At 41.8% G+C, this 19,566-nt stretch overlaps 2 protein-coding genes across 3 annotated transcripts in view; one reads left to right on the top strand and one right to left on the bottom strand.

Moving 5' to 3' along the window:
* AST-A (allatostatin A) overlaps nt 1-4,424 on the top strand; it is a 33,913-nt gene extending 29,489 nt beyond the window's left edge. The window contains exon 4 of one of the 2 annotated variants that reach the window (XM_089739438.1): nt 2,807-4,424. In XM_089739438.1, the coding sequence (XP_089595564.1) occupies nt 2,807-3,072 (266 nt within the window). In that variant the 3' untranslated portion in view covers nt 3,073-4,424. The remainder of the gene's footprint in view (nt 1-2,806) is intronic. The other variant, XM_089739439.1, reaches the window with a different exon arrangement.
* Nucleotides 4,425-16,925: 12,501 nt separating this feature from the next.
* Nucleotides 16,926-19,566, bottom strand: part of LOC114244509 (dynein axonemal heavy chain 1) — a 58,715-nt gene continuing 56,074 nt past the window's right edge. The window contains exons 82-86 of the mRNA XM_089739962.1: nt 19,132-19,227; nt 18,535-18,665; nt 17,804-17,985; nt 17,210-17,339; nt 16,926-17,145 (exon numbers count right to left, since the gene is read on the bottom strand). Of these exons, the coding sequence (XP_089596088.1) occupies nt 16,931-17,145; nt 17,210-17,339; nt 17,804-17,985; nt 18,535-18,665; nt 19,132-19,227 (754 nt within the window). The 3' untranslated portion in view covers nt 16,926-16,930. The remainder of the gene's footprint in view (nt 17,146-17,209; nt 17,340-17,803; nt 17,986-18,534; nt 18,666-19,131; nt 19,228-19,566) is intronic.

The following is a 19,566-nucleotide window of genomic DNA, read 5'->3' on the forward strand; positions in this document are numbered from 1 at the left end:
AAGTAGCCTATGTTCATCAGGGACAATGTCGGCTTCTAATGGAAAAAGAATTTTTCAAATCGGTCCATTAGTTTCGGAGCCTATTCGAAACAAACAAACAAACAAATCTTTCCTCTTTATAATATTAGTATAGATACAGTTTGGAGGTACTTAAACACATTTATATACCGACACACAACCAAAGTCGCAGTTGAATATAACAGGTGTCCCGTGCTTCTAGCCGGACACAGCCGTGAGTGTGTTGTGGCAGGACTGGACCGGGTGGCACTCCCTGTGTGCTCTCACAATACGCCACAACAATTTTATACTGTACTCGTGTCTTCAATTGAAAAATAAGAATTCTCAAATGCTAGAATGATGCTAGTAATGGCCAAAGTTGTGTTAATATGGTTCTATAAGCATCACAACGAGCTTTACGGTCATATATACACACAATTGACTCCTCTCGCAAATGTTTTCTTTATTTTATTCTCCTTATAATTTGCACTTCAGTGGGATTTATCATTTAAATAAATTATTCACACAAGTTTTGATTAAGTCGTCCATGCAATAACAAAGATAATCTATTAATGTTGACTGTCAGCTGTTGCTCAGACTTCGCGGTGATCTAGTTGAGGACTAAACGAATTTTACATGATGTTGTCCCAGCACTTCACACGTCGAGGTCATGAAAAAAAATTAGCGCTTCAATTTTCGTAATAACGTTGGTCTCGGTCCATTGAATTAGCATAATTTTGTTAAATCAGTCGATCTACTAATTTGACTTCGAAACATAACGGAATATACTTTTTAAAATGTAGTGTACCGTGTGCCCACAACATTTAGTTAGTTTTATTTCAATACAAAAGTTACCCTTAACAAAACTTAATTCCTATCAGTTGAAAAGTTCCGTATTGTTAAAGTCTAAACACGAACGAATTAATTGTGAAAACCTTACTACGACAATTATATTGTAAATTATAGCAAGACTAGCTGAGAGCGCGGGACTTTCCGGATCTAAATTATGTGTCCTGGTTAGGATTACAACGTTTGAAGGACTTTAACCTCATGGGATATAAATGGGTCCCGGTAACCACTAAGCATCAGATGGGCTGTTTCAGAACAAATTACAACTGCCAGCTTCCACACGATCTCTCCCGGAAGAGCAATAACTGGACCCGGGAGAGATCAACAACCGGTGGTTTGCAGATTATTTTGTTTTTTGTTATGTTTGTGCACACGGTACTTTTCCGTACAATTACGTTACTTTTGAAATGTTATATAAATAGGCTAATAATGCTTTTAATTAGACATTCGAGGGTAGTTTTGGAAAATTATTTAGAGATTGTTATAATAACCGGCAAACTTCTTGAGCATTTGTCGACGTAGTGGGGGTAAGTTTGCGCATGGTACACTCACGTGCAAAAACATTACTTACTCTGCGTCATAATGCTATTAAATTATTAAAATCAACATATGTATTTATTTATATATTTATTAGAACATCAACAAAACATATAGGTTAATAATTGTAATAATTTAATCTTGGGGTAAAATAGATATTCCTTCTATTAAGTCAAAACTAGAGCTGTTGCCAGGTCTTGGTTCAGTTGAAGCGAAGCTGGTATTTGTAATTTTTTTTTCGTTATCATAATCTTGACCATCATCATCATCACTGTTTTCATCACCCGAGTCGCTATCATCGTGATGAGTCGACATAGGGCTCATCGGCGTAGTTTACAACTCGGTCGATTCGGTCTTCTTTTTTGTCTATAATTAATTATTTTTTGAAGATATTCGATTCGTAGTAATCGAATGTTACTTTTTTCATTTACCAGCTTCCGATTATTTTCTGTTCTTTTTTTCCATCTGAAGCCTAGCTCTTTCATAATTCGTCGTAAACTTCATTCCGAGCCATTAAAATTTATATCTTCTTTAAATTTTTCGAAGCCTTTCTACGATACGGAGTTTCGCTGCTTGTTACGTAGTTATTATGATTACATCTTTTTATTACAGATTGAACGAAACTATCCATTCCGGTAACTTTCTTCTTCCCTGATCTTTTCTTACCCGGAGTCCGAAACACAGCGAGCAAGCCAGAGCCTTTAGCTTCGTTAATAATGCACCTAACAGTACTCACTGATGTTTTTGTTGCTTCCGAAGTCTGTTTTAATTTTTCCATATCATTCTTCCCATGTTTTATAAAGAAGCAATATACGTCGTACACAAATTTTCTACCCTTTCTTTTAAGTACTACACCAGTTTGTCACGGCATAGTGTATGTTTTATAAAAAATCAACAAACACTCAACAAATAGCAATGGCAACAAAGTCCACAAGCAATTATAACAAATAACTTAACGATTAATAACGATAGACTTTCCACTGTACGCAAGCGTACTTTTGGGAGCAAGCGGAATGAGGGCGCAGTGCGGGACGCAGGGTTCGACTGATCTACCAATAACGCGCTCGATACGATTTCCCCTGCCGTCGCGCCTCACCCTCACCACCAAAGTGATCTAAAATTCGGTTCTGCGCAGTCAAGGTCATTTGCTCACGAAGTTTGCCGATTACTATACTCTAAATAATTTAATATTGTACCTACGAATTCATATTCGAATTACTCTTTTAATTAGTTGACGTTGGCATTAACACGTAGTTAGTTGTACATCTATGCTATTAACGGTCTCAACACAGTACTCCTAGTCATTCAACAAGCGAGCAACGCAGTGCACCTCGAGAACTAAGTGTCTAATCTAAAATTTTAGTGGATTCGGGTCCTCCGTGATAGAAAAAAAAGAGTAATTAATTGTAAGTAACTGTCCCAGCAGGTTACGTGGAGAAACGCGCTAGGCCCTACAGCTTCGGGCTCGGGAAGCGCTTCGCCGAGGAGCCCGCGGAGGACAAGCGAGCGCGCATGTACAGCTTCGGCCTCGGGAAGAGGGCGCGCTCCTACAGCTTTGGACTCGGAAAGCGCTTAAGCAGCAAGTTCAACTTCGGGCTCGGCAAGCGACAGAGAGACATGCATCGGTTCAGTTTCGGCCTCGGGAAGCGATCGGAAGACGACACCAGTGAAAACTACATCGACGCTTAAGTTAGAGATTGAGTCGAGTCGATTCCTGCATTAGGACTTGCGTGGTGTTTGTAAACGACTCCCGCATTATTAATAATACGCTATTAACTGTACACTAAATAAATTTTCTTATGTTTTTTCTGTGCCTGGTTTATATGTAGCTAATATTGAATATGATAAACTGAATAAGTAGAGACTTTCTTGCGAAAAAATTATCCATTTTTACAAAATCATTGAAGCCTGCAATCAATTTTAATCGGGAGTGACGGACAGATTTTCAATACAAAATTCAATTAATATTTGCTTATAAAATGTCGCTCAATTATTTATCCTATTAATGTAACACAAATTGAAATTAAACCAAAAACGATTGTATTTTGGAACGAATCCGACTCATATTATTGTAAAATACACTGTTTGTAGATTGCTACAACATAATGACTAGTATTACTAAAATAAACACTACAAATAGGTCAAATGTGCTTGAGCAGGAAATAGAAGAGAATACAACTGTTATCCTGTTGTGACTCACATATTGTATATTGACCGGACCCGTGTTACTACACCAGTGTTATGACGGATGCGATCTCAAGCGAGTCTCACAGATGCAAGTGGTTCTTGCCCCTGATACCATGACCATAGCTCTAAACTGCCATCACAGTATGAGCCCTTTGTTTTAAATAAAACATTATTATTAGAGTCCATTTCGTTCTAAACTTATAAGAAGTTTTTATAAGATAGTAAAACCACGCAAGCTCTCTAGAGTGGCTAATACTCGACTGTATATTCTTTTACTTTATTTTAATGAAAAAAGAATCTAGTTATTTCGAAAGTCTAAGTAAAAATTCAGTATTTTAGTCTAAATATGAACTTTGAAGGGTGCAAAGCTCTCGGGGAGTTACAGCGGAATTTACATTGTCGCGAACGCTACGTTAACGTTGCGTGTGCCAGCTGACATTTGTTAAATTAGTTCAAAAAATAGAGTTCAAAAGATAACAGGACAAAGCATGTTGCGTTTGCTTCAACTTATCAACCAGTATGTAAGATCTAAGTATCACTGATCTAAATTCGTTGTAATGCATCTGAATCAGCCCGCAGCGCACCACGTTAGCTGCGATAAAACTTAGCGATTGACTCAGGAGTACTTGGCGAGTATTTCCAATGACACCTCTTGCGTGGCGTGTCTCGGGAGCACAAGCAGATCTACCACCGCCGCGCCGGTACCCGCAGAGTTGAGCACCACATCGTTCTTACCTTTATAGGTTAATTTTGTATATTGTTGTTACTACATATTTCGTACTAAAGTTATTCGAAATGTTAGTTATAGTAGGAATAAACGTTACATTCATAACAACATAAGCATCGTGAACATTACAAGTCGTGTTTCATTTAATCCTTTCATTATTAACTTTTACAAGGGACCGGAGAACTGAAGGTCGGGCAATCTGCGGGCATTTTTTTTATTTCATTTTTATTGCTTAGATGGGTGGACGAGCTCACAGCTCACCTGGTGAGGGGGTCTGTGTAAGCAGTCTGGGTAGATCTAGCATTGAGTAAGTTTCGGTAGGCAGCGTCTTGGCTCTGCTCTTGACATTGATGAAGTCCATCGGCGACGGTAACCACTCATCATCAGGTGGGCCATATGCTCGCCCGCCTACAAGGAGAATAAAAAAAAAGTTTTTTTTTTATTGCTTAGATGGGTGGACGAGCTCACAGCCCACCTGGTGTTAAGTGCTTACTGGAGCCCATATACATCTACAACGTAAATGCGCCACCCACCTTGAGAGATATAAGTTCTAAGGTCTCAAGTATAGTTACAACGGCCGCCCCACCCTTCAAACCGAAACGCATTACTGCTACACGGCAGAAATAGGCAGGGTGGTGGTACCTACAAACGCGGACTCACAAGAGGTCCTACCACCAGTAATTACGCAAATTATAATTTTACGGGTTTGATTTTTATTACACGATGTTATTGCTTCACCGTGGAAGTCAACCGTGAACATTTGCTGAGTACGTATTTCATTAGAAAAATTGGTACCCGCCTGCGGGATTCGAACGCTGGTGCATCGCTCAACACGAATGCACCGGACGTGCATTTAGGCCACGACGACTTCAATACATTCACACTACAATACATAAAATATGATTGTGCGGCAGAAAAGTTAGGGCTTTTAACGTACTTCGCTGCCATCGATATATTATGCAAGTTTTTTTTTATTGCCCTTGTAGACAGACGGGCATACGACCCATCTGATGACGAGTGGTTACCGTCGCCCATGGATTTCAGAAATGGCAGGGGCAGAACCAAGCCACTGCCTACCGTTAAAATCAGCTTACCGCTCTAATTTTGGATGAATGAACATCGCAGTGTTACCTACTACTGCTACCTATCCTTCATTGAAACCGGATACCAGAAATACCTTCAGGGTCGCAACGACCTATTTCCTGTGCTCAAGGTTACTGGTAGGAAAGGCAGGACAGGACAGGAAGTAGAAAAAAGAAGCGAATACTACTAGGCTTGACCGATAACAGAGACGTCGTAGCAGTAGGGCGAGGAGAGACCACACTAGCAGAGCTACTGTTGCAGCCATCATGTTTTTTAAGCATCTTAAGAGAGAATATATACTCTTTAAACATCGTACATAATGTCCACGTAACATGAACAGTACAAATAAAAGTCACAAACATAATTGAATACCGAGTCTGTCAGAGAAGGTTCCAGAAGGGGCGGGCTCGGCTCGATTAAATAGTTCGGGCCGGCTGCTCCCGGGAGTGTCGTGCTCGCTCTGCAACGAAAACAGAACATTTAATACGATTCTGTCTGAGCTTTCGTTGGTGTTAACTTGTTCTTAATGCTTTATAGCGCACAGGACCCAGCGGCTGCGTGCTTTATGTTGACGCAGAGGTCGCACGTTCTAGACACCACGTGGACCGGAGCTTACCAACCTTTGGCAGACCGGTAGCCATATCAACATCTTGTGTGACGATTTAGAACCGTTTCGACTTCATTCTAGTTTCAGCACAAACATATTACAAGTTTGATCAAGCTTTGATAAGTTTGAAAGTAGATGGGTCCGATATGTACCTCTTGCGTTATTGTTGATGAGCGACACCAGCGATGAGCTTATCACCGACATGCAGGCCGGTGGCACAGACACACCGACACCCCAGTTGCGCAATATTGCTAGAATGTATGGCGGAGTAGACCGAGCGTGTAATGTTGAGTGAGGTCACCAGCCGCGCGTGTCTCCACGCCTTTAGTCTATTCCCCGGTGGCTGCATTGGGTAACGTGCAGTAGCTACAATAATGTGAGTAATTGCTTTTAAATCGAACTGCCAAATAATGATACAGTTACATTTTTAGGTAGAGTTAAGCGGTAGATACGATAGGGCATTCATTAGTACATCTGTATTTGTATCTTGCGGGGTTGGGTGCTGCTACAATCATTAACCGCGACTGAGTCGTGCGGCTTGAAGAATAAAGCGACGTATTTTTTTTACACGTGGTCGAGAGTGCGACCGGCTTGGGACTTCCTGGTCACCGAAACCCACAACCTTGAGACATGGGGTCGAAGCCACAAATTCTTTGTATATCAGCTGGTCCATCGGGTAGCTGGAATACCCCGGAAATAATGAGTTCGACGTAACCGGCGCAGGCTTCCGATGGTTCAGTAACAAAATAACCGGACCAAAGACCTCTGAATTGGTCTTGAATCTTTAATATGGTGTCTTAGAAGTTTTATATAACATGAAAATATTTCAATTAATCTTATGAATTAGCATGTGCGTCTGTGGAAGCCGTAGGAGCTTTGATAATTTCATCACGTTTTTATTCGAAGATTTCTATCGATAAAAGATTTCAGAAGTCGTCGTGGCCTAAAGTATAAAACGTCCGGTGCGTTCCTATATTGCGATGCACCGGTGTTCGAATCCCGCAGGCGGGTACCAATTTTTCTAATGAAATACGTACTTGACAAATGTTCATGATTAACTTCCACGATGAAGGAATAGCATCGTGTAATAAAAATCAAACCCGCAAAATTATAATTTTCGTAATTACTGGTGGTAGGACCTCTTGTGAGTTCGCACGAGTAAGTGACACCGCCCTACCTATTTCTCCCGTGAAGCAGTGCTGTGTTTCGGTTTGAAGGATGGGGCAGCCTTTGTAACTATACTGAGACCTCAGAACTCTTATCTCAAGGTGGCAGCATTTACGTTGTAGGCGTCTATGGGCTCCGGTAACCGCTTAACATCAGGTGGGCCGCGAGCTCGTCCACCCAAGTAAACAATAAAAAAAAAAGATTGGATAAAAATAGTTCATGAAGTTATATACCAATAACAAAAATGAACCAGCTAAACATTACGGCCTCAACAGACAGACATCATTACATATTTAATATTAGTATTTGCTTTTAATTCATATTAAGCTTTTGTACAGCTTCTCAAAAAACAAATATTATACTGAAGACTATAAGTCACTAAAATATTACCTAATAAAATATTGGCCTATTTATATTTAATTATATTTGAACAAGTTAACTATAGGTATGCGAGCGAGTTGGAAGTCGCCCTGCATGCCGCGCGGGGGGCGGGGGGAGGGGTATCTACGAAAGATTTACCCGCAGACAAAAAACTTGATAAATTCCATAAGCACCATTCATTGTGGTTATAATAGATTGCTTTCTCACCGTAAACAATATTACATCCTGCCTGGTATTGGGTTGTTATGCTCATAGATCCCATGTCATGTGAGGTCGAGGATACCGACTCAGCAGCAAATAGCGAGTTGGCTCTCCCTGGTCGTGCTGACGTAAATGGGTGACGGTAACCAGACAACAGCAGGTGGAGCGAGTGCTCGTCTGGCGACGATGGTAATACATGAAAGGAATCAATTGTATTTTATAACGGTTTTCCCACCCTTCATACAGGAACGCATGACTGCTTCGTGGCAGAAATAGATGCGATAGTGTTACACACCCGTCCGAGCTTACAAGACATCGTACCGCTCGTAAGTGTAGTAGATATTGTATGTCATGTGCTTTTACCAGTGCAGGCAATGTAACGTTAAGATAGAGGATAGTCTATACTTTATTAAATTAATATTATCAATATATTTTTATTGCTCAAGTTGGTGAAGGAGCTTACGGCTAAGTGGTCATTAAAGCCCTTAAACATCAACAATGTAAATATCGTCACCCACCGTGAGACATGAGCACTGAGTGCCCGCCCTTCAAATCAAATAGCATTACTGCTTCACGGCAGAAATAGCCAGGTTAGTGGTACCTACCCGTGCGGACTCACGAGACGTGCTACCCCCATAATTATGCAAATAATATAAATTTTGTGTGTTTGTTTTTATTACACGATAGCGACCCGCCCTCGCTTCGCTTTGGAAACATTAAAACACACATAAAACGAAAAATATAAAAAAAAAATATTAAAAAAAGTAGCCTATGTTCATCAGGGACAATGTCGGCTTCTAATGGGAAAATAATTTTTCAAATCGGTCCAGTAGTTTCGGAGCCTATTCGAAACAAACAAACAAACAAATCTTTCCTCTTTATAATATTAGTATAGAAGTATAGATATTGTTTCTTCAGCATGGATGGCATTCGTAAACATTAGTGAAATATGTATTTCATTGTTTTAAATAAAATATTCACTAGTTATCTCTTCCTCTCTGTCTTCAGGAATATAACTAATATTCTTTCTCATCAGTTATTTCATATTTTGTCTAAATCAATATTTAACATAACATTCGCCTCGCTGATACTCGACTTAATTATATTCATTATTAATTAGTTACTAATTATTAGAGTGCTGTTAATGATAATTAATCGATCCTCTCGAGCGACGTACTCACGGGAGAGTAAAGCCTTTTGCCGCTGTCACAAAAAACAAGAATGTGATTGAGCTGCGAGACACGTAGCTCTCAGTCCAACGGTTGCAGGTTTAAGACTAGGTTCACGAGTACTCACAACCTTTCAGCCTATTCATTCTATGAAACTAGAATTAAACCAACGTATCACGTGTCGTATTCAGCATGCTATCTACACCAGAGGGGCCTCTTGTATCTGAGCTCTGGTATCAGTACCAAGTCACCAATTTAATCAAAACTAAGCATTCTCCAAAGTACTTTACACTGGCAGGTTCTTAGAGCGTTGTGTTTGTGGCGAGTAGCCATCATACAACGCAAGATAATTGACAGATACCTGAATCTCGCTTGCGACATTTTCAAGATAAAGCGCATATATACAAGTTCCGAACAACAACATTCGGACCGTCGCCGCGTCGGTCTACCGAGCAATATCACCCGCTCGGTGGAAGATCTTCCCTTTGTCGTATATCTCTCCAAAGTGTTGCCCATGCGACTGTGTCCATGGTGTCTGTGGAGTCCGATAACCACAACGACTAAAGATTATTAGTTCAACAAAGATTTGAACGCGAAAAATCGGGTAATTGATGTCACGTAATGTAATTGACTTGTTCTGGATGTCAACAAACCGCCCCCCTCCGCCGCTCCCCACCGCCCCTTACTGACCCTCGCTAACGACCTAACTAGATAAGTTTAATTCAATCAACTGCCGATGCTCCTCTGATACTCCTAAATGTTTACAAAATTATAAACTTTTATTATGAGATTGAAAAGTTCTCTGTGTTGTATTTGTTTGATGCAAGTTCAAGAAATTTTTGTTTGGAGTTGTAGCGTTGCGTGGTAATTGATTTATGTGCTGTGCTTCCTCCCCGTGTCTGAGGAATACTTTTAACTTCATGTTTCACTCGCTGTCCGATTTATGTACAATACGAAATTCTTGGACTTCTATGTGTGATCTAACGGAGCATGCTATCTCCAATGCTCATGTCTTCACCACGAGCCTGACCGGTCTGAGGGGCGAAGTGGCCGTTATTAAAATGAAGATCATTTGACACCGTTGGCAATCGCTTAACACCAGGTTGACTGTGGTTTAGTTTGCACACCGGAAATGATACACATCACCGAGTGTGTATCACCACCGACCATCACATACGACGCTGAAGTCTCAATTGATGATAAATGCTGTCTCATCCTTGAGAATTGAAGATAAAAGGCTTTTAATTGAAGCATAACAAAATTATACAAAAAATCACTGAGTTTTCGCTTCGTGCTAAAGCTGGTGTTAGCAATTCTCTCAGGTTGTGCCCGTGAACTCACATTTCAGTCCGAGCATTGCTGAAGTAACTGTTAGCGACTAGGTAGTGAAAAAAAGGATTAAAAATAAAAAAAATACAGTTAAAATGACAAACTTAATTTGATTACAAAGAATAAATTTGTAACTAAATACATAAATCCGCTTTCAATAAACAGGTCACAGTGCTATCGTCTAGTCATGTAGCAACATTACATGTAGGTACCTGACGAATAAACATTTTACGTGTAACACATCAATACTTTTGCGTCAGGAATTAATTGCTTCGGTGACAAACTTCTCATAATATTCTGCAATTAACCAATGAAGCCTAAATGGTCCTGATGTAAACCACGTTTTCTTCGAAAATATAAATGTATGAGAACAAATCTTGCTCCAATGTGTCACAATTTATTTGAGACTTATAATAACAGTAAGTCGAGGGTCCACAGTAAAGTTTATCAGCCTTCGACAGACTCGTCGGGAGCGTTACGAGGTGCGACGCTCTGTGCTCGATATCATAAAACTGGCCGTTTTGAATATATTAATTAATCTATACTAATATTATAAAGCTGAAGAGTTTGTTTGTTTGAACGCGCTAATATCAGGAACTACTGGTCCGGTTTGAAAAATTCTTTCAGTGCTAGATAGCCCATTTATCGAGGAAGGCTATAGGCTATATAGAATCACGCTAAGACCAATGAATTGATAACTTCCTCTTTTAAAGTCGGTTAAAAAACGTGATTTTGGTACCTTAAATAACTCCTTAATATTCTATTATTCAAAAATAATTTCACTTTCTACGTAAATGAAGAGGCGGGTAAAATTTAGAGTTATGCCAAAGTAACTATTTCACGTCAAAAGCTAGTAAGAATACAGTTCGTTAATGCCCAGCGGTATCTCAGCTATAGAGGCAGCTGGGCGTGCTGGAGACTGAGCATCGTACATCTAGTACAAGGTAAGGCAACCGAATTGAAAGCGTAGTGATAAGACAAGTGATTCATAGCACTTTAAAAAGTCAGTGTTTTTTTCCATCCCAAGGGGAGGCGGGCGATGTTTGCAAAATTTATCCTACGTAGGAGTTATTTAGTATAAATTTTTTCCATTGCCGAAATGACCTGTGAAAGCATTAAGAAGGATAATAATAAATAATGTAATAAAGTTTAAGTACTTATATGTATTTCGCTTAACAAAATTTTAATATCATAGTATGTTATTTTCATTTCAAATTCTGACGCTGCTTCCACACCCTGCATCAATTCAAATGTAATCAAGTGATAACTAGTGTCTGGAATAAGTCAACCTTATAATCAAACTCGCGGCACCATCCTTCTGTGATCCGACGCCTCGAACGCGATGCACCCTCTACCATATTTCTCTCCCACAGTACGTTCGAGAGACAACAACGACAGCCTCTGACGCAAGCCTCGGTCACTGCGCTACAATGTCGGTAGCGTACGGCACAATCTCAACTCCCTCAGGTCGCCCCGAGACCGTCACTGGGGGGTACTGCCTCTTTACAGGGGCCGGAGCTGGTCGAACGCCCTCCCCTGACCTCCAGCTCGGCGACGGCACCGTGCTGAGAGGTACGTGCGAGTGACGCCACCCGACTCGAGTCATTAGCCCGAACTCTGCATTTGTTCACGAGGATAGCAAAACTAGCGGCGGACCTGGCGACTGCAGCAGAGATAAGCAGGTCGGTGGCGCCGGAGCACCGTACCGGCACTACTCATCACAAGTAGAAACCCTCATCAGACACATGGATATCTTTATAATAATTATCGCTTCAGTCATCATTAGGATCTACCCAACCGATGGACGTAAGATCTAATGCTGGTCGCTACTGTGATAGATTCTTTCACAACAAAAATCGTTTAGCTCGAGTGTGCGCAGAGACTTACACAATCAATATTTACAAACAACTGATCTTATTGAAAGTCTCCTCTTAGTGTTCGTTGTGTGGAATCAGAATCCCTGGACTTAATATAAATAATACAATCCTTTCAAGAGTTCAAGAGCGAAGATTCTCAAAGATGTTTGCTGTAGGTTTTAGCGGCAAAGCAAACACATTTCTGAAGTGTGCGTGCGCATGAGGTCATTCTCTTCGGCTCCCGCAAGTGTCTAGTGCCTGATGCGCTCAATGCACCATATAAAAGCCAACTATTAAGTGGCATGAGCCAGGTGACACACGTATAGTGTATTAATGTCGACGGACGTCGGAATAGACATTAATGTCTTGATAAAACCAGCTCATTTTTCTCCATCTGGCCTCCTAACGTAATTATTATCAAATTGAGTAATGTTCAGTACACCCTCACGCGCGAAGTAATCATCGCACGGCGCGTCAACTGCGTCCATACATAACGACTAGGTAAAGTTTACGAGCTTCGCGTAATAAGCTCCCGTGTGAAAGCTCTGCATGTTTCATTAAAGTCACTTATAATTAAAAGCTTTAACTAGATTGTAACTTGTCATCTATATAAAAGCCGGAAATTTAATAATTATGTTCGCTTAAAAATAAAATTAGTAATCTGAATTAAAGTGATAAGTATACTTCCTTTTGCACAGATAACTGTTCGTTAAATATAGTAATAGACTAAGTATTGAAGAAATTTGGGTTACAATTTAATATTATATGTAGTTTTAAAACGAGTTCATTGTCCAGTGAGCACTGGCTGCCTACTCACGGTAGACAGGTATAACGCGGGTGCGTAAGAGTGATCGAATACTCAATTATATATTTCGAATTGTCACTTAACAGGTACCTACATATAATTACAACACGGCGACATTTGAACACCTAGCAGTATCCAATACGCGATCACACATCATTACACGGCTCACGTAGTTGTAATGTGAACACCCTCGTTCTATCAATAGTCAGGAGGCGGAGGGCCCACGCGCACGCGGGACCGGTGCAGCTAACGAAGTTGTCCAAGCGACGAGGAGCCGCGTGGACTCCTGATCAAGATACTACTTATTTTAGGTCAACAGAAATGTGACCATAAATACCTATCAATTTGTCCACCTGGTGATGAGCGACTACTGGACCCCACAGACGCCGGGCACGCTGCGAACTTCGACAATGGACATAATTTTGAATATAACTGAAACGTTTTCTATACATATTTTGACTTGATACTGGCTTGGACTTGAAGTGCTGAGGTTCAGCACTTCAAGTCCAAGCCAGCATCTACACTATGTAGGACACCTTGCCAGCATCTACACTACTGCCGGCCTGTGTTCTCTGGACCAGGCTCGAAGCCACGTGTGGTTGTAAGGTTATGTCGAACTTTGATTTGACTTTAAGTTTAATGAAAATCTAAAAGGAACATTAGTCTTATTTTAGAACACAAAGGGTTTATGTTCAGGACAGTTCTCATTAATCTTCCTCCACGTAGGTGTAGGGCGATGAAAACACCTTCACTTGACACTCCCCTCGTCACAACCTCATTAGGACAATACTCGGAATTATATCATTATCAATCACTGATGATATAAAAATAAATCCAAAGTATACTCAGATCCATAGTGAGATATTGTCCTCAACAGTATAATAATATATTATGTACCTATAGTTGAAATATTGCTGAAGTCCATGGGCGACGGTAAACACTCACCATCAGGTGGGCCGTATGCTCGTCTGCCTACAAGGGCAATAAAAAAAAAGAAAAAAAAATATGGTTGATATTATATTTATTGACTACAAGTATAAGCTTAAATCTAAGGACAAATCATTATAAATTTCTTCCTCAGGAAGGAAGACGTAAAGAAAATTTCATTGACATTTGTTTAATGAGAAAATATCTTGTCACTGACGAATGAATCATAATAATATAATTAGTGTATTCGGTAAAATTTTAACAATATGGGTGTTGTGTATTAACCTCTTCAGGTATGAACATTTTTAATGTATTCTTTAATGAAATTTGTTTATATTATATTGAAAACAATTAAATAAGTCAGAAAAAACATATAACAAACATTGTCACTGTTGGTTTTGAAAAAATATGTCCAACCTTATATTTTTAACTACATAATTAGATGCCCAAATCTAAGCAGTTAACTAGCCAATTACCTAATCCATTTATAAATAATTCCTCAAATACGTATTGTTTCTAAAACGTCATTGGACCAGAGTGCTATTTGAGGGAACTGGGCTCTGGAGGTGTGCCTATTTTAAAACACTGACGTCATGGTTAATATATATTACAAACACCATACTATTACACATTTAGAATATTTTATGTTTATCCCTAGGATGTTTCACTGTCCGTGTCTATATGACAAGTGCCTTGTCATAACAGAAGACAATCATCTGCTAGAACATTTCAATAAACATTCCGATATTCGAAAACATTCAGTTCACATGTGACAAGTGTTGCCTGCCAATACTACTTACACATTCAAACTGCAACACAGAGCCACTGCCGTCGTAGCTAGCGTCAGGAGTGGTGAGGAACTTAATTATTTATTTATTGCTTGTGGTCGATGGACCCGTGAACGTACATTTCGCCACCTACCTTGAGATCATAGCCCTAAGGACTCAGTTTTTACAGTACAACGGCTGCCCCATTCTTCAAACAAAATAGCATTACTTCTTCACGGCAGAAATAGGCAGGGTGGTGGTACGTACCCGTGCGGACTCACAAGTCATCCTACCATTTACGCAAATTATAATTTTGTGGGTTTGATTTTTATTACACCTTCACCGTTGGTACCCGCCTGCGGGATCCGAACACCGATGCATCGCTAGATACGAATGCACTGGACGTCTTATCCTTTAGGCCACCACGACTTCATTTCCACCAGCAAGAGTACATCGAGCCGATAGGGGCTGCCCGTTCAGCAGAGTGACGCCGAATGACGAAACCAGGTTAAAATACGTGCAGCCTGATAGCTAGCAACGTCGTGCGACCGCTGTGTGTCGCATAAGTGACTTTTTGTGTGAAGTACAGAACCACAGAAGATATCCTTCTCTTTAGCCAAGAACTCAAAGTTCTATTGTCGCCTTCGTGACATCCCTGTTGCAGGAAAAAACAATATAGTCTGCTAATCAGTAGAGGATTCAATAAGAGGGTTGTCACCACAAGGATGCTAAATATTACTGAAGAATATCAATATCAAAATTCGGACAAAACCTGCGTCTATGCTGCGCCACTCCACGTAATTATATCCGAATTAAAACAAAAAATATTCACACAGATTTGAAAGAAATCATTCAAGCACACAATTCCGCCCTTCTTATAACAATTAAATTAATTACGAAAAACATTCAGACGTTATGAAGTATAATTCATAAAAGCTCACTAATTAACAAGTCAGTTACGTAATCAAGTTTTCAAGTTAAGAAAAATAAATATTCTAATTAATTCTGTCAGTGGCGATCCTTCGCTCTGTTAGGGTTTCTTCCTTCTGTGTTTATTTCATAAAGTATTCAGCATTCACTTTTAATAAATTAACAGTTTTGTGCAGCTACTTAACACATTTGGGAGATTTGTATTGAATTTTTGAAGATTTCTCTCTTTTAATAAGATAGATTAAGTCAAATTTAAAAACTCAGGTTAACTCGGTTCTCTTCTAACTCAATTTTTTTTTTTTAGTATAAAAAACTTAACCGTTCGTTTTGATTCGGTGGTTATTGAAATAGCAGCGTCAAATTATACCTATCTGTTAAAGTTTTTATTTTTTTATTACTTAGATGGATAGACGAACTCTCGGCCACCTACAACGTAAATGCCGCCAGCCACCCTGAAACATGAGTATTGTGGTGTCAGTTTTTACAGTACAAAAACTGTATACAAGTGTACGTGTAGTAAGCAAGACGTGAACATTAACCATTTATTTATTTTCCGTGATTGAAAAACCATTTCAAGCAATCTGCTAGCTGATTATAAAAAAAACTAATTGTAGTGAAAAAGCATCATTTTTCTCCTACCTACGCCGAAAGTTCGGTTTTCCTCCCGCTGTACAGGGAAGAAAGTCTAACTCTTCCTCCCGCTGTACAGAGAAGAAAGTCTAACTCTTCCTCCCGCTGTACAGAGAAGAAAGTCTAACTCTTCCTCCCACTGTACAGAGAAGAAAGCGTAACTTTCCTCCCTGGGTATAAGTGCGCATGCGCGTTAGTGTCTACGTCTGCTCTCACGCACCTAAAATTCTCCGCCATTGTTATGCTCGGGTAATTTGCAATATTGTGTTTAGTGTAAAAGTGAAATAAACAAAAGGCAATAAAATTTCATAGTGAAGTATTAAACAAAGATGAGTTCATCAAACATCAACGTAGTAGATGTCTATGGGCTCCAGTAACCACTTAACACCAGATGGGCTGTGAGCTCATTTACCCATCTAAGCAATAAAAAAAATTTAATAAGAACTATCTGATGAACCCATCTTTGTTTGATAATTCACTATGAAATTTTATTGCCTTTTGTTTATTTCACTTTTACATTAAACACAATATTGCAAATTACCCGAGCACAACAATGGCGGAGAATTTTAGGTGCGCGACAGCAGACGTAGACACTAATGCGCATGCACACTTTTCGGTGGAGGGGGGAGTGAAGAAAGTGTAACTTTTCCTCCACCCAGAGAGGAAAAGTTACACTTTCTTCCCTGTACAGCGGGAGGAAAATCGAACTTTCGGCGTCGATAGGAGAAAAAATATTTTCTTTTAAATAAAACCAATCGTAATGGTCGAACGCGATATATTGTTAGTAGTCGAGAGCGCAGAACAAGGCGACCCCGCGCTTGACCCAGTGCGCCGGCGGCTTCTTGGTGGGCAGCTCCACGGTCAGCACGTAATTGGTGGAGTGGCCCGTGGTGGACAGCGTGCCGGCGCGCAGCAGCGTCTTGTACACGGGGCAGTCCGCGGAGCCCTGCGCCGCCCGCCGGTGCTGCTCCGGCCGCAGGTACAGCGGCGCCATGTCTGCGGAGCGCGGGGCTACAGCGGCGGCCCGCCAGCCGGCACCGGGGGCTGCCCCCCTACCTACCTGTGTACAGCTCCTTGGGCCGGCTCTCGTCCAGGCTCATGTCCCCCATGTTCCAGCGAGCGCCCTCCAGGAACAGTCCCCGGATGCAGCAGCCGTCGTCCGGCCTCTTCGGCGGCGCGGCGGCCAGGGGCTGCGCACAATACCAGTAAACAAAACTCAAATTATATGTATCAACCTGACCTCCCCTGAGCCCACGGGCAATGCTCATTAGTCAATACGTGAACACTCTTGACAATTTAGAACTGACTCCCTTCGATCTTATTGTAGAAATTTACTGGTGGTTGGACCTCTTGTGAGTCCACGCGGTTGGGTACCACCACCCTACCTATTTCTGCCGTGAAGCAGTAGTGCGTTTCGGTTTGAAGGGTGGAGCAGCCGTTGTAACTATACTGAAACCTTAGAACTTATATCTCAAGGTAGGTGGCGCATTTGCGTCGTAGATGTCTATGGGTTCCAGTAACCACTTAACACCGGGTGGGCTGTGAGCTTGTTCACCCATCTAAACAATAAAAAAAGGGATATTTCCTCTGGCACTAGCGACGTCTGCGGCGTGCGGTGACCACGCTAATGTCTCGCAGCGGCGCAGTAAGTCACCTCGAAGCCGTAGGAGAGTGTATCGATGGCGACGACGTGCTTCCTGGCGTAGTTCTGCAGCGCGCCCGTGAGGAAGGCCTGCGGGAAGAACAGCCCCGAGATCCAGAACACGGTGGGGATGCCCAGCTCCGCCCACGAGCGCAGGAACTCCACGCGCTGCGCCAGGTCCCGCACCCACGCGCCTGCGGACACGCGCACCCACCACACACACTACCACATTTGTATCTGAGAAAAACTTCAATCGCGCTAATGATAGTTATGTACACACACTACACACTACACACGTTGAATTTATATAACACCCAACCACAACGCTCGGACCGTTGCGGCGTCGTTTGTCATTGATAGTTATATTAGTTCTGTTTGCACCCTCTTAGCGGTGGAGTATCGAGGGCTGTGACGTCATGAAGGTGGACCCCGGCCGACGGCCCACCTGCTCCCTTGATGAGATCACTCATAGGAATTTAAGCGGAAACAATATTATTTTGACAGAAATTGAAATATGAAGATTATTTATCTTAAATTATTAATAAAAAAGCGCGTTTTGAATACTCCTGGTGGGACTGGAACCCACAGTCCCCAGCTTAGGAGGCCGATGCCTTATCCATTAGGCCACACGGGGGACCGACGGCGCAACTAAAATACAAATATCTAACTACAAACTCAAAGTGATTATGATCTAGTCAGGAGGACGTCCGGTCCCCCACCCCGGGGGCGGGCGGTCCGCTAACCGAGCGGCTTGAGCGAGGGGTAGGCGGCGCGCGTCCACCGCGGCGGCACCAGCGCGCGCGCCAGGGCGTCGGCCGCCTCCTCGGCGCCGCGGGACATGGCCGCCAGCCCCTGGAGCGCGCGGCACACCTCCCTGCGCGAGGGGGGCGGGACTCACATATTCGTTATTGGATAAACAAAGACCTCCAGCCATCGTCTTCGTCGAACCCGTCACATGCGACGAAGGGCTCGACAAGTAAATTAATCTTCAGACACAGCCCACTGAGTTTCTCGCCGGATCTTCTCAGTGGATCGCGCTTCCGATCCGGTGGTAGATTCGGCGAAGCACTATTGTGCTTAGCAACGTCGTCAGGTTTGAACCCCGTGAGCTCATCTACTTGTTAGAGTTACTCTGAAATGGCCTGTCAAGGCCATCAGCTCAGGTAGGAAAAAAGGGGGAGATTGTAGATAATACTTCAAATTGGTTTCAATGTAACATTAATATCTTAATATATTACATTTTATGTGCATGTGTTATTTATTGGATAAGGTTTTTATACATTTTTACATAAACTTATTGTTAGTGTTTCACGAAAAGCCAAAGGAGGCAGTGCACTCACGTGAGAGAGTCGTCGATGACTTTGAGGAGCCTGTTGTACCTGGTAGCCTCCTGGATCAGCACCGTGTTCAGGGACTCCTTGTACATTACCGGGTACCTGTTGTCGACAAGATACCTCACTTCGCAAACCTCTCGGGGACGTGGGGTCCCACGTGAGGGGCAGTATCGTGTCTCCATATCGCACATGGCAACGTATGAGATAATCACGGCGGACCACAAATTAGACCGTGGACAGAGGCGTATCGCCCGTGAGCGTCGCGACTCGGCCCTCAGTTGTCCCGCGAGACGGTGTTATAATGCGTAGAGTTAAAATTATTAGTGATGTCAAAGTTTTAGAGGGTAATTTAATGACATTGTGTCAGCGGCCGTCAACAACACAGTACATGGCGTAGTTTAGGTGAGGTTTCTGTGGCCAAGTGTAGCGTCGCGAGGGGTG

This window comes from Bombyx mandarina, chromosome A1 (assembly GCF_030267445.1).
Source record: "Bombyx mandarina strain Sakado chromosome A1, ASM3026744v2".
In the NCBI taxonomy this organism is placed as follows: Eukaryota; Metazoa; Arthropoda; class Insecta; order Lepidoptera; family Bombycidae; genus Bombyx; species Bombyx mandarina.